Source organism: Stenella coeruleoalba (assembly GCF_951394435.1).
Source record: "Stenella coeruleoalba genome assembly, chromosome: 16".
NCBI lineage: Eukaryota > Metazoa > Chordata > Mammalia > Artiodactyla > Delphinidae > Stenella > Stenella coeruleoalba.
In genome coordinates this window covers 9,871,946-9,888,583 of record NC_137162.1, presented here as the reverse complement: position 1 = coordinate 9,888,583, position 16,638 = coordinate 9,871,946, and the positions used below count along the sequence as shown (strand labels likewise).

Here is a 16,638-nt window from a genome sequence, read left to right as displayed (position 1 = left end):
ACCACGTGTGATCATCTTCCTCCTGCCCCGGCACCTAGCGTGATGTTTTGTACAGAGTGGGCCTTCCATCAGCGCTAACTGATGAGCACAGCTACAACAGCAGAGAGCAAGGGGAGCTACAGAGGAAGCACTTAGAAAGGACCAGCGTTCACAGAACTAGAGAGGCCAGCTCCAGCTTCCGTACAGGGGGAGTGCAATGGGCGGGGGCCGAAGTGGGAGACACCGAGAACGGTGCACTGAAGAGCGGTGCACACGTTGGGTCTGGACATGTACACGCAGGGATGAGCGAGATCCCTTTCAGGTGGGAGGGACTCAGGCTCAGGCGGGGAGGAAGGGCAGTTCAAAGGTACATAAAACAATGTCTGGCAGTCAGCGAACGGGGCTGTGTAAAGGAGGACAGCAAACTTTCATCTTCAGTAGGTCAGGGCAGAGCTTGGATCTGAGTATTTTTCAAAAGCTCCAAAGATGATTGAGGTTTTTCAAAGGTTAGGAATCACGTTCTACACCAAGCCTTCCATTTCACTGTGGAAACATACATGAGGAGAAGGATGGGAAAAATAAGGGATTGATTAAATATGCTCTGATAGCCCAGTAAACACTTACTTTTACTTAATGTGCAAGTATTTTAGGTTTCTCCAAAATAAAAAGTTATATATACCTCATCATAAATCTGATAAACAATGCCATTCATATGAATTTCAATTTTTCAGACTCTCCTTCATGTTGCTAAAATTAAAATGTGAGTTAATGCAAACTCTGGGCAAGAACCTATTGAGCTTTAATTTTCTCATCTGTAATGAGAAGCTTAGAACACATGACCCACTTTTGACTCTGATGTGGCAAAATTCCACATGTGACAATTTTAAGAACAAGAATATGTGATGAGCATGTTATTCCTTTACCTCCCACTGCCTGTAGGAGGCATCAAAAATCCCTTACTACAATTATTCTGTGGTAATTTTTTCTACTGACCATGTCTAATTCACGGGTCACTTATTTTAACATCAAGAAAAACAGATGCTGAATTAAAAACTCGAGTGTTTTGTTCTGTACTGTGGGTAACTGATGAGATCATCTGTATCTCTTTCAAACCAGCAGTAGCAAAGTCACTACCACATGTACCCAAAAGCATCACCCTGGGTTGCAAGACTGTAGTAAAATAACATTGGCTAATTTGTCTAGTCAGGAAACTTTGAAAAGCTTGGGAGCCCGGGGATTTCAGTAGCACAGGATTTTGCAAATGCAGCTCTGTAAACCCCAATTTTTTGGGGGGGAGGTGCTTTTGTAACTAATGCCAACTACCTTCTTTTAGGGAAACTCCTGCAGAATTCCAGAGGGGCGGTTTGACCACAATCAAGCTGAGGCATTGAGTTTAAGAATGATTAATCACAGATGAATTAGCCTTTTGTTCCTTTTCTGACATTTCTAAACCCTTTCTGATGTTTCAGCTATCTGATGTCTGGCCATGTCATGATACCAAAGCAGACTGCCTGGATCACTGTTTACTTTGGCCTGCATACAAGTCTGGATAAAGAGCTCAGTCAAAACACCTCCTTCAGATCACAGAATGGCCTTACAGCAGCAGTCTGAGAGACAACACGAAGAAGAAATTTTTAAAATTATTCCTAACCCCATTTCTATATACTCCAATTTTCACTTTGAAAGGAAACTGAACAGTTTTGAAATGTATGAGAAGGTGTCAAAATACAGATATAAACTAAGCTTTACATGCGAATATTAAACATTTTGAAAGCACAGGAAAATTCATTTTTAAAAAAGCTTTAGAAAACTAAATATACTTAAAGCCATAGCTGAATTTTTTATGTATATATAATAACGATACATATATATACAAACTATTGATACATAACATGTATATAAACTATATATAAAATAAATAAATATAAACCAACAGCTCGGTTTTTAAAAATACTGGGTTTTAAGCAGAATTTTAAAAAACAGACCTGTCCAGGTGTTCGCCCTCTGCAGTGGCATGTGCTCCGGAAGTACCTCCACCCCATCCCCAGTCACAGCCGCCCCAGCTCCATTCCCCTTGCCAGCCACTGACTCAGGCACAGAGAAGAGGCACAACTCTGACAATGAAATGAGTGAAGTAGGCTAGGAGGCTTCCTGGTAAGGTTTTTCTTGATCTCAAAAAAAAGACAGCAATCACCTCACACACATTAGGATAGCTACTGTCAAAACAAATGAACAAAAAAACAGAAAATAACAAGATTTGGCAAATGTAATGGTACAGCTGTTATGAAAAACAGTATGGTGGTTCCTCAAAAAATTACACAAATATTACTGTATGATCCAGCAATTCTACTTCTGGGTATATACACAAAAGAACTGGAAGCAGAGCCTTGAGCAGATATTTGTACAGCCATATTCACAGAAGCATTAGTCACAATAGCCAAAAGATGGAAGCAACTCAAGTGTCCATCAATGGATGAATGCATAAACAAAACGTGGCATATACACACAACCAAGTATTATTCAGCCTTAAAAAGGAATGAAATTCTGACACCTGCTACTACACTGATGAACCTTGAGGACGTTCTGCTAAGTGAAATAAGTCAGTCACAAAAAGAAAGACACTGTACCATTCCACTTATATGAGGTCCCTGGAGCAGTCAAATTCAGACAGACAGAAAGTACAATGGTGGTTGCCAGGGGCTGGGGGCAGAGGGGAATGGGGAACTATTGCTTAATGGGATCAGAGCTTCAGTTTTGCAAAACGAAAGGAGTTCTGGAGATGGACGGTGGTGATGGTTGCACAGCAACGTGAATGTACTTAATTAACGCTTCTGAACTGTGCACTTAAAAATGGTTAAGATAAATTTTGTCATGTACATTTTATCACAATTAAAAGTAATATTTTTTTAAAAAAGAGACACAGGAGACAATCTTATACTTTTCTGATTCTAGCTACTGCTGATGGCTTGTGACGCCTGAAGGCCAGCAACCACCTTGGAACTGTGAGAGGAGCAGACCAAGAGGACAAGCATCCACTGAGGACGTCAGCCAGAAAGCCATACTATCTGCTCCCGCTTCGGCAGGAGAGCTTCTCCAAAGAGAAACGCTCCCAGGCTGAAAATACAATTTCCATTCATTTCAGCCAGTTCCTGAGTCCACAAATCAGTACTGATTTAGGCCAAACAGTACCAAGTCCCATTAAAATGGTCACAATTATGGTTAACAGTTAAAGTGAGCAACGACAACACAACAAATCAAGATGACTTCTTTTCATAATGACTCTGTTTTCTAGTTCTCATTAAATTCCTCTGTGATTACCCTTTGCTTTAATCTAAGACTATGGCCACAGAGAAAACCTAGCTGACTGTACTGTTTATACAGATCAACGTTTATTTAAAACACACACACAAAGAACAGTAAAACCAAAATAATTCGGTAAAAATGAATTTTAGGGAATATTATGCACAAGAATATAACTGCTATCACCTAGCAAACCGCTAGGAGGCTCTACTGCAACACATGTGATCAAAGAAACTATGAAAATGACCACATGGTGATTTTCATTTTGCAGTGCTCAACATTAGCAAGACAAGCAAAATCAAAATGTGTCATTATGTTAACAAATGCCTCGTAGGCCCAAGTCTGGGTATTAAATAAAATGCTGTATAAAGATGAATTCTCGTAAGCCAAGTGGGCACATTTTTAGGTATGACCACACAGGCAAATTAAGTAACTTTGCCGAAACTCTCTCACACTGAGCTGTCAACAACTTCACAGATCAGTTCAGCTCAATTCAGGAAATGAGTCTGCACAGCTCAACACAGAATGATTTCCATCGACGTGGAAATCTACAACTGTATCTAGTGATTTCCATCCTACAGCATGTGTTTCAGTCATCTGTTGCTGAGTTAACAAACCACCCGAAAACTTAGAGGCTTAAAAAAACAACAATTAATTATTCCTCATGATTCTGTGGGCTGGCTACAGCTCAGCTAGGTGGTTCTTCTGCCCATCTCTCTTAGGCTCAATCATACAGCTGCATTCAGCTTGCTGCTTGGCTGGGGCTGAAACATCCAAGATGGCCTGAGGCCTCCCACATGGCCTCTCATGCCAGCAGGGTAGTCAACCTTTTACATGATGACTGGCTTCAAAGACAAAGGAAGCAAAAGCTGTCTGCCCTCTTAAGGCTTGGGCCTGTCTGAAGTCTCAGACATACTTTTACAGTATCCTATTAGTCAGCACAAGTCACAAGGCCAGTCCAATCCGTGTTGAGGGAAACAGAATGTACCTCTGATGGACAGAGCAGCACACACAAACAGGGTACAGGGTAAGAGGAATTGATGATGGAAAGCTCTGGGAATCATCTATCAAATGATGGTCCTTCCTACACATAAAGATAGACTCTTCATTTCAACATGTCTTCATGACAGTTTACTCAATAAAAGAGTTTGTATATTTCAAACCTGTTAATTACTTTAATTTGCTCTACATTATAAATGTATTATATGGTGTTTATGATTTCTTCTGCTAACTTTGGGGTTTATTGGTTCTTCTTTCTCTAATTGTTTTAGGTGTAAGGTTAGGTTGTTTATTTGAGATATTTCTTGTTTCTTGAGGTAGGATTGTATTGCTATAAACTTCCCTCTCAGAACTGCTTTTGCTGCATCCCATAGGTTTTGGGTCATCATGTTTTCATTGTTATTTGTTTCTAGGTATTTTTTGATTTCCTCTTTGATTTCTTCAGTGATCTCTTGGTTATTTAGTAGTGTATTGTTTGTATTTTTTACAGTTTTCTTCCTGTAATTGATATCTAGTCTCATAGCATTATGGCTGGAAAAGATACTTGATACGATTTCAATTTTCTTAAATTTACCAAGGCTTGATTTGTGACCCAGGATATGATCTATCCTGGAGAATGTTCCTTGAGCACTTGAGATGAAAGTGTGTTCTGTTGTTTTTGGATGGAATGTCCTATAAACATCAATTAAGTCCATCTTGTTTAATGTATCATTTGAAGCTGTGTTTCCTTATTTATTTTCATTTTGGATGATCTGTCCATTGGTGACAGTGGGGTGTTAAAGTCCCCTACTATGATTGTGTTACTGTCGATTTCCCCTTTTACGGCTGTTAAAATTTGCCTTATGTATTGAGGTGCTCCTATGTTGGGTGCATAAATATTCACAATTGCTATCTTCTTCTTGGATTGATCCTTTGATCATTATGAAGAGTCACGTACCACAATGTTCACTGCAGCTCTATTTACAATAGCCAGGACATGGAAGCAACCTAAGTGTCCATGGACAGATGAATGGAAAGAAGATGTGGCACATATATACAATGGAATATTACTCAGTCATAAAAAGAAATGAAATTGAGGTATTTGTAGTGAGGTGGATGGACCCAGAGTCTGTCATACAGAGTGAAGTAAGTCAGAAAGAGAAAAACAAATACCGTATGCTAACACATATATATGGAATCTAAAAAAAAAAAAAAAAAAAGGTCATGAAGAAGCTACGGGAAAGATGGGAATAAAGACACAGACTTACTAGAGAATGGACTTGAGGACACGGGGAGGGGTAGGGTAATCTGGGACAAGTGAGAGAGTGGCATGGACATATATACACTACCAAATGTAAACTAGATAGCTAGTGGGAAGCAGCCGCATAGCACAGGGAGATCAGCTTGGTGCTTTGTGACCACCTAGAGGGGTGGGATAGGGAGGGTGGGAGAGAGACGCAAGAGGGAGGAGATATGGGGATATATATATATATGTATAGCTGATTCACTCTGTTATACAGCAGAAACTAACACATCATTATAAACCAATTATACGCCAATAAAGATGTTAAAAAAGCTTTACAATATGGTGAAGACTGTAACTTAATATGTCTAAATCTACACCAGAAAATCCAAATGAAACATTGTCATAGTTACAGGTACAGTCACTTGGTGCCACTTTATGCACTGGATTACAATTATGTACCCCCTCAGATGTAACCTCCATTAGGGCAGAGCCCATATCTATACTGCTTACAACTGTATTCCCAGTGTCTAGTGCATACCAGGTACCCAAGAGACTGTTCTTTCTTAGTTATAAAAAATATTCCTATTTTAAAATATATTCCTTCTTTCTTTAATATCAGATAAAAATATACTTTGTAGATTTTTCCATTGTATATTTTACAATATGGCAAAAATATATCATTACTAACGCTTGAAGCAGTTATGCACTAAGAAAGAAGATATAATTTTAGCTATTATTGTACTTATATGCTAAATTTACCCATTCAATCTTGAAAATGAGAAAAATTTTAATAGTGTACAATTCACTTTCTGTGAGCTATCTTTTATTGGTCTCTAGCTCTAGCCCTTCAACTTGAAATGAGAAACATTCACACTTGGACCAATATCCATCTTATAATTTCAAACGGCACATTTTCCAGTTAAAAATTCCCATGTTTAAAAGCAGTTGTTTTATTCCCCCAAAACTGAGCGTTCTCATTTGCTCACAATAAAATATCCTTAATTGAAATGAGAATATCTTTACTCTTCAGTGACCTAAAAATGACGTATCTTCAATCATGATGCAATGAAAACAATTTTCTTAAACTAACAATACAAAAATTAAGAACAACATGTTCTTGAAGATCCAAAAGTATTCAAACCACCATGCCAGGAAAATGCTGGCTTTACAAAATTAACTTAATATTCAAATATTTTATCATTCTTATCTCACGAATATTTACAAAGTCACAAAATATAGTACAGATTTTCAGAACTGTCTTTCCCAAGAAGATATAATGTGAATATGATATAACATATTGTGAAATTTTTAAAGTTTTGTTTAAATGGTTAGTGAGTATTCCCCTCCACCTACCTTTTCCACTCTGGGCTGCAACCTAGTTTTACAGGTTTTAATAGTGTTTCCAAATTCCCAACAGATATTAAATTTTGGGGATTTGGAAATGAGAACGTGGGATTCCTGAAAACATAAGTTATTCCTAAAATACTTCCAATATTCTTCATATTCTTTACTCATTAGTATGAGTAATTAAAAATTGTTTAATAAGAAATATCATTTCAAGTAATACAGGCACACCCCGTTTTATTGTACTTTGCTTTACTGCTTTTTGCAGATATTGCATTTTTTATAATAGAATGTTTGTGGCAACCCCGAGTCAAAAGCAAGTCCATCAGCACTGTTTTTCCAACAGCATTTGCTCACTTTGTGTCTCTGTGTCACATTTTGCTATTTCCACCAGTGAAAAGATTACAACTTGATGAAGGCTCAGATGATGGTTAGAATTTTTTAGCAATAAAATATTTTTTAATTAAGGTATGTACACTGTATTTGAGACATAATGCTATTGCATGCTTAACAGACTACAGTACAGTGTAAATATAACTTTTATGTGTACTGGGAAATCAAAAAATTCATGTGACTTGCTTTATTGCAATATTCGCTTTATTGTGGTGGTCTGGAACTAAACCCGCAATATCTCTGAGGTGTGCCTGTATTTACGAAGAACTTTAGGCTACAAAGAATATTAAAACACTGGAAACTGCCAGCAAACATTACTAGGTACTATTTCTAATAACCTAACATTTGGGTCTCTTACCATGCTAACAGCACTACAAAGAACTACAAATTAAGATTACCAGTTTATGATCTTATTTTGCTTCTAAGTTATCCCTTGAAACACCATTAATATACTTTATATATAACGTGAATAATATTTATTATATTTACACTGTTACGTACCTTGTAAACAGCAGATAGGGCCACAAAACACATAACACGGCTACAGCTACAAAGAAGACCGACTAACTGAAGGGTGACTGCCCTCCTCCTCCTTTTTTATATGAATATGCATGACACTGTCACCTATTCATTCTTATTTAAATGCTCCTTCTCCATGAAATGTGCTTCCCTGTCATACCTACTCTTTTTTGAGGCCTCTCTTCCCTTTTAATTAAACCCTTTCCTCTTCCATACCCTATGCAGCAACCCCACTGCCTCCTAGGCCACTTACCAGACCACTGTATTGACCTGATTTTACGTAAAACACCCCCAATCTTCACCTATGTTACAAGTTTTAAGAAGAAGGTTCATGTTTAAACCTTTTCACGTCTTCAGAGCTTAAAGCAGCGCTCTGAGCAGACCAGAGGTATTTGGCGACTGTTATTACGGCAGCATGTGTGCAGTCTGTCCCTTTATACTGCTCTATGCTTCCCAGAGCTTTTACAGTGGGCTACTAATACTTGGAAAACATCAAAGGGTTTCATTAAAGAGAGTCATAAAATTTAACATCAAAAAAAACCAAACAACCCAATTAAAAAATGGGCAGAGGACCTGAACAGACATTTTTCCAAAGAAGACATACAGAGGGTTAACAGGCATATGAAAAGATGCTCAACATCACTAATCATCGGGGAAATGTAAATCAAAATTACAAGGAGATATCACCTCACACCTGTCAGAATGGCTATTATCAAAAAGACAACAAATAACAAGTGCTGACGAGGATGTAGAGAAAAGGGAACCCTCATGCACTACTGGTGGAAATGTAAATTGGTATAGCCACTATGGAAAACACTATGGAGGTTCCTCAAAAAATTGAAAATAGAACCACCATACAATCTAGCAATTCCACTTCTAAGTATTTTTCCAAAGAAAAACATCAATTCAAAAAGAGACACGCACCTGCTATGTTCACTGCAGCATTATGTACAATAGCCAAGATATGAAAGCAACCTAAGTGCCCATCAATAGATGAATGGATAAAGAAGACAGGTGTGTATGTATGTGTGTACACACACACACACACACACACACACACACACACACACACACACTTCCCTGGTGGGGCAGTGGTTGAGAGTCCACCTGCCGATGCAGGGGACACGGGTTCGTGCCCTGGTCCGGGAAGATCCCACATGCCGCGGAGCGGCTGGGCCCGTGAGCCATGGCTGCTGAGCCTGTGCGTCCGGAGCCTGTGCTCCGCAACGGGAGAGGCCACAGCAGTGAGAGGCCCGCGTAGCGCAAAAGAAAAATAAATAAATAAATAATAAATTAAAATTTTAAAAAATATAATAAAGTTAGGCCTGGAAATTAAAATAATAATAATATTGTAATAGCTTTATATGGTGACACATAATTACTAGACTTCTTGCTGTGATCATTTTGTAATGTACAGAAATGTCGAATCACCATATTGTACACCCAAAACCAACACAGTGTTGCAGGCCAATTATACTTCAATAATAAAAAATACAATAACATAAAAATAAAGAGAGTCATAAATGGTAAGACCTTTTGTTAAAAGGGAAATTCTGAAATATACTTACATCTGAAAATAATACAATGAATTACAAAGTAAGAACAGTGGAGACTGTAGTTCTCATTACAGAAAGCTTCATTTCTGCGGCAGCAAACAGATTTCCTTAATTAACCCATTCAAACCCTTTCAAAACTCCAAATTCTGTGCTCTGAGACAAAAATCATATTAAAGATTCATTTTCCCATAATGAAAACCTTACAAACATTTGAAAATATTGTGCTATGGAAAATATCTTACTACTTACACCGAGCTCCAGTTTTTCTGGAGTGTGACTGTGTCCAAAGGAAACAAAGCTACAACTGAATGGGGGGAGAAGGAATGGAGGGGGGAGAGGGTGATGATGCACCTCAAGAAGGTAGATTTCTTAATGGGCACTACTGTACTATCCCAAGTAAGCAGGGCCCTAATGAAGTTCTAGAATAGCTGGGATATATTCAGTGAATTCCTACAGATTAACCTATATTAAACAAATATTAAGTGCCTATTTTGTCAGGCACTGTTTTAGGCAATGAAGAAGTTAGATTCTATGAAAAGTTTAAGACATTTAAAAATAATTCATGATTTACATAAAAATGTACAAGCATGTTAAACTAATGTGATTAGAAACTACAAAAGCACTAATTTTCATAACTTGACTCTATAGCAAACATGTGTGAAAATCAACTTTACCTTGTATTTCATCTTGGGACATGAATGAATGTAGAAACCCATATAGTAATAGCTGAGTTGAGGTGTTTTCTCATGAAGCTGCCTAGTAAAAGCAATTTCTCTGCCAAAAGAAGAATAAAGATCAAGGTACAGTTAAATTTAGTTCCAAAATTCAAAGTACTGTACAATTTGGTAACACATATTTGATAAAATCTGACATTAAGCTATCAAAATAAAAATCCAAGTGTTGAAAGAAAAACAATTTTAAAAACACTTTCAGATGACTTTTACTAAAGAGACACCAAAGGAAAGTATATTATTTTAGCAAATGCACCAAAGTTCTGGTTTTACTCTTTATTGGGCATAGCAGTGTATCTCAAATTCAAAGAGCATAAAAGTACAAAGATCTATTTAATACAATTCCTTATTATTCATTATCACCTGGAGTTCTCAAAGACTGGATTTATCAGGTTAAAAACAGGACAACAAGTTTTAGAAAGCTCAAAAACCAACAAATTTCAGGAAGAATACTACTATGACCATTTACATGCAAACACTTTCAACTATATATGACATATTACTCTCTATGTCCAGATGCTACTTTAATATTTATTTTCTCTAAAACTAAAGAGGGGGGAAAACCGTGCTATCTCACTGCCTTTTCTCTATTTGTTGGCACAGGCAAGGATTAACTGAAAAAAGAAGCTGTCAGCAATGCCTATGCTCGACGTGGTTTTAATTTGCATCCGGATAAATCTGGGCACAGAATTTCATCCTACTTGTCCAACTGAATGACCGCTTGTGTTCGAGAGCTTTAAGCAAAGCTTCGGTACATTTCTAAAGTATGAGAAAAATTGTTTTGTTTTTATGTTTGTTTCTTGAAGGTTTTAATTTCCTTTTCTTTTTCTTTGTTTTTAGCAGCAATGGATGCTTGAAATCCAAGGAGAGATTTATCTTTTAAGGGAACAGTGTGCATTTTGCAAGTTCAAATTTAAAGCATTGAAGGGTCGTTACCCTAAAAATTCATCTTTACAACAAAAGTATTTCTAAATCCAAACAGATTGAACATTATTAGGCTAAAACAGAATAGATTCTATTATTCTCAGAACTAACCCACTCTTAAGGTTCAAACTGAGGAAGAACGCAATGATACAGCAAGCAATGCAGGACCACCCAGCTCTGATGAGGACGGCAATACCCACTGGCCCTCCTACTCGGCCCTGCTCATCTCAGCTAACTGCAGCACCACTCCACCACCAGCACCACTCCAAGCCCCAAGCCTATGATCCATACTTAATTGTTCTCTCCCTCTCACCCCTGTGTCCAACCCATCAACAAGTCCAGTTGGCTCTATCTCCAAAATATACCGTGAATCTGACCATTTCTCACCACCTCCACCTCAGGTATTTTGGTCCAAGCCACCATTAGGCCTCCCTTAGACGACTCTAACAGCCTCCCAAATAGATTTCCAGTTTCCACTCTGGCCCCTCCATAACCTCTCAGAGCAGTCTAAGTAGTCTTTTACGATATTAATCAGGTGAGGTAACCTCTCCAAACCCTTCACCCTCACACTGGGTTGGTATCACACTTAGATAAAATCCAATCTCCTGACCATTACCTATAAGCCCTTCTCCATCTGTCCCCTCATCAACACCACCTGCCTTGCTGCCATCCTTGCACAGCACTGCCTAGGTCCTACCCCATTTCCTAGCCCATAAGGCCTTCCTTCTCTTCATTCCAGTGACCTCAGGGCACTTGGACTTGCTACCTTTGACCTGGACGTCTATCCTCAGATTCTTACATAGCTGGCTCCTATTCTTCTCTCCTGGCTTTTCAGAGAGGTCTTTCCTAACCACCCTATATAAAAAGGGCCTCATGCCTACTACCATAATTTCATTTTTGTCACAGCACAACAGAGTCTCTAAAATTGTGTTGTCAGTTTTCTAATTTACTGTCTGCTTTGACAAGGCTGGAAACCCTGTCCTATGCACATCTACAAATAGTTCCAGGACACACAGACTGTGCTCAAATAAACATCTGTTAAGCAAATCAATTACATTTCTAAAATTCATCTTGCTAAAAAAACAAAAAAAAAGAAAGGAAATAAATTCCATGCTCATGCTCCCCAATTCAAACATTTTTAAAATCTGTAGACTAGATTACATAAAAATCTAGTAATCTGTAATCTTGATTACAGATTAAAATATAAAAACTCTTTATTGATTCTACGATTGCTTAAGAAACTGAAGAAATGGAGGAAAAATTTAACAGGCTTCACTGAAATACATTAAAATCAGGAATGGAACTGGCAACTTGTAACCTACTCTCCCCAATTTTGCTTCATAATGTCAGTCTCCTGGCTGCCTTTCCTCTTCTATAAACTCAGCAATTCAGATTCTCAAGAGCACGGAAACAGATGCGGTGCCAATCTCCTCACTCTCCACTGACCCCAACTTTCGTGCTCTCAGGCTCCTCTACTACCTCCTCAAAGCCCTCCAGCTCCAGAACTTTCCAGAGATATACCAAGCAACAAATAGATTGCTGGGAACAAATTTTGTTGGGAATTATTTGCTATCTCAAATGCAGTGGGATTTCTATATCTCTTTGTTTATTGAAAAATGAAATATTTCATACAGAGGCTGGGATTTATTATCTAAGAATAAATATCATTCTTAACATTTATCTGAGAAATCTAGACAAATCCATGCCTACACATTGTAAAGTGAGAGATACATAAATAAAAGAAGAAAATGGTAATAATTTCAAAGTACTGACTGATTCTGATACAAAGAACAAGTATCTTTTCTGAAATACACACTTCTAAAGTTACAAAATGTGAATGCTTTAAATTATCAGTTCTAATTTCACAAAGAGTTAAAAGATACTACAAAGAATCATGGATTTTTTTTTTTTTTTTGCGGTACGCGGGCCTCTCACTGTTGTGGCCTCTCCCGTTGCAGAGCACAGGCTCCGGACGCGCAGGCTCAGCGGCCATGGCTCACGGGCCCAGCCACTCCGCGGAATGTGGGATCTTCCCGGACCGGGGCACGAACCCGTGTCCCCTGCATCGGCAGGCGGACTCTCAACCACTGCGCCACCAGGGAAGCCCCATGGATGTTTTTTAATTAGTTTATATAAAATGTAATTAAATACATAAGAAAAATAAAAGATTATTATAAGGATCAGTCGTAAACATTGTATATTTTTTAATTTGCTATGTAACTTGGCATTAAGATAGGTCATGTTGAAAATATCAATATTGTGTGCCACTGAAAGACACAAAAATATCAATTATGGACCATATTTTTTTTTAATCAACTAGTGATTTAAAAAAAATCAACTCTCCTACTTTTATAATTCAGAGAAAAGCACACACACAGTAAATAAAATAATCTCAAAGTATATTTTATCAAGATGTGAAAAACGTGACCATCAGAGACAAAGAATGGGAAAAGCAAAGAGAAAAAAGTGATAAAGAGGGAGAAAAAAGAGACTCAAGCTCCCAAACAACATAAAAATAATTCTCAACGCTCCTTCCTCCTCTACCACATGTATATGCAGACAAGCAGCAATAAAAATAAAAACAAATATTTTCATGAAACAAGACCCCACTATTTTCATTATTAGGATAATGCACCTAAAAATATCTGTGCTGTGTTGCATATATTTGCAGCCATGGACATAAAAAGGAAATCATCTTTCAATGAGGTCATAGAGTCAAGTGGACAGTCAGGGACTCTCTGGTCCTGTTCTATATACTTTATATAACTGTATATTTCTTCCAACAGACTGCCATTGCTTTAATTCGTTTACACCAGATTCACGTAACCTTTAATTAATTATAAAAATATATATACAATAGTAATGACAAGAGAAAATATATAAATAATGTAACATTTTAAAAAAACATTATGTGGCTCTGACAGGGGAGCTTAAATAAATGCATAAACTAAACAACAAAAGTATCACAGTGACTTCTCATACATTAGACCAGATGGATACCTTAAAAAGCTAGGGAATTACCATCAGACACTGTGGCCTCAGTTCTAAAAGTGGTATTTCTAAATATCAATATATAAGAGACTACTAGAGCAACAAATTATTATGTACTATCCAATGGGATTTCTGCTGTTTATAATAAAATATAATCAAATGAAGAACTATTTGAAATTGTATATGACCATTACAATTGTCAAAAGCAATCTTACCGGAGTGCAGAGTAGACACCCAAAGACAGAAACGAATAATCAGGATCGTAGTACAAATATACAGACGAGACACAGTATGGAAGGACGTCAATCACCCCCACAGCAATGATCTTTCCATCAAGCCAATACTGCTGGTGAAAGGAACCATAACCACAATCTGGTCCATACGGGGGATTCTCTGCCTGAGAAAAGGTAGACACACAAACATGAACAGTTTGTCATTTTTCTCTTTATATTAAAAATCTGAATAATTAACCTCTTTTACTTGTATTCTACTCAGGTTAGTAAGTCCTAAAGTTTCCTCTTTGTTGCCATCATCTTCCGGCTCTCAGAAGAGTCATACCCTGCAAAACTTTTTAGGTGTAGAAACGCTGAAGGAACAAAAGAATAGAGAAAAACCAACTTAAGATTTTTTTCAACTTGTTTTAAAATTTGCCGTAGGAAATATAAAATCTACAGGATAAGTAAGCACTGTTAAACTCTGTTCTTCTGTTCCACACCAAAGTTGGGAAAGAAATGGTAAACGATAGAAAGATGGGGAACATAAAGGCAAGGGTTGAGTGCGAACAGGAGAACTATCCCTACGCTGCCAGCCAGGCCTGATCTGTGGCCACCCCTGCACTCGTAAGGCATATGAGCTCACAATTTTTTCTAGGTAAGAGTTCCTGTGTAAGTGAGTGCTATGACATTTCTCTCTGTTAGCCAAAGGAAAGTAAAAGTTATTTCCTTATCATAATCTTAATATACCTATAATCCCACAGAAGAAAATCCCACAAATTTTTGCTACAGGTATCTAGAGATTTCACAGTGTAACCATTTTCTGTAAATAGTTAGTTGAATGATATTTCTCATTTTAAAGTTCAACATGAATTTAAATGAAACTGTTATTAAAAGAAAACCTTATAATGAAAATTATGAAGCACCATAAAAAATGCTTTGCTAGAGACTGAATGAATGTTAGAGATGAACAATTTAAGTGAACAAATACAACAAAACTTGTGTATCATGTTCACACACTTAAAGTCACAGAGAGTGTGTATGGGAAAAAAAGCTAGAAGGAAATAAAGGAAAATGAAAAAGCAGGTTTGCTAATACTAAAACCAGAAAAAGACATTAGAAGACAGGAAATCTACAGAACAATCTCTCATGAACATAGATGCAAAAATCCTCACCAAGATACTACGAAATCAAATCCAACAATGTATGAAAAGAATTATACACCAGGACAAAGCAGGATTAACTCCAGGTATGCAAGGCTAGTTCAACATTAGAGAAGTGATTAAAAAAAGAAAAGCAATTAATGTAATCTAACCATGAAAAGAGGCTAAAAGAAAAATCGTATGATCATATCAATTGATAGGGAAAACACATTTGACAAAATCCAACACCCATTCATGACTAAAAGCTCTCAGCAAACTAGGAATAGAGGGAAACTTCATCAACTTCATAAAGAGCATATACAAAAAAATCTACAACTGACATCAGACTTAATGGTAAGAAACTGGATAATCGCCCCCTAAAATTGGGAACAAGGCAATGATATCCTCTCATCACTCCTATTCAATATCATACTGGAAATCCTAGTTACTGAAAAGGAAGTAATACATACAGATTGGGAAGGAAAAAAATAAAATTGTCTTTGTTCACAAATGACATGACATACTATGCAGAGAATTCCAAAGAATCAACAACAAAAATTGAAACTAATAAGCAATTACAAGAAGGTTATAGGGTACAAGGTTGATATACAAGTCAATTGCTTCCCTATATACTAGCAATGACTGGAATTTGAAATTAAAAACACAATACTATTTACAAAACCACCAAAAAAATTATACACCTAAGTATAAATCTAAGAAAATATGAATACATACAGAATCCATACGCCAAAAAAACCTACAAAACTATGACAAATGGAATCAAAATGTAAACAAATGGAAAATATTATATGTTCATTTCGATTGAGGTGTCCACTCTTCCCAAGTAGGTCTCCAGATTTAATTCAATCTCAATCAAAATCCCAGCCACTTATTTTGTGAATATTGACAAATTAATTCTAATGTTTACATGGAAAGGAAAAAGAGCCAGAATACCAACACAATACTGAAGAAGAACAAAGTTGAAGGACTGACACCACTTGATATCCAGACTTACTATAAAGCTACAATAATCAAGGTAGTGTGATATTGGTGAACAAACAAATTAAACAGCAGAACAGAAAATAGAACCCAGAAATAAACCCACATAAATACAGTCAACTGGCCTTTGACAAAGAAGCAAAGATAATCCGAGACAGAAAGGACAGTCTATACAACAAATGGTGCTGTAACAACTGGACATCCAAATACAAAAACAGCAATATCTAGTCACAGACCTTACCTCTTTCAAAAAAATTAACTAAAAATGGATCATAGACTATGTAAAATGCAAAACTATGAAACTTCTAGGTGATAAACAGGCAA

General features: G+C 37.1%; 1 protein-coding gene across 11 annotated transcripts in view; it reads right to left on the bottom strand.

Annotated features, from left to right (window-relative positions):
- Positions 1-16,638, bottom strand: part of ATE1 (arginyltransferase 1) — a 202,492-nt gene that overhangs the window by 118,052 nt on the left and 67,802 nt on the right. For all 11 annotated transcript variants that reach the window (XR_013824195.1, XM_079899350.1, XM_079899345.1 and 8 more), the window contains 2 exons: positions 14,177-14,358; positions 9,990-10,089 (listed from right to left, as the gene is read on the bottom strand). Coding sequence is in view for 10 of the 11 variants with exons in the window: in XM_079899350.1 (XP_079755476.1) it covers positions 9,990-10,089; positions 14,177-14,358 (282 nt within the window). In the remaining variant the exon portion in view is untranslated. The remainder of the gene's footprint in view (positions 1-9,989; positions 10,090-14,176; positions 14,359-16,638) is intronic.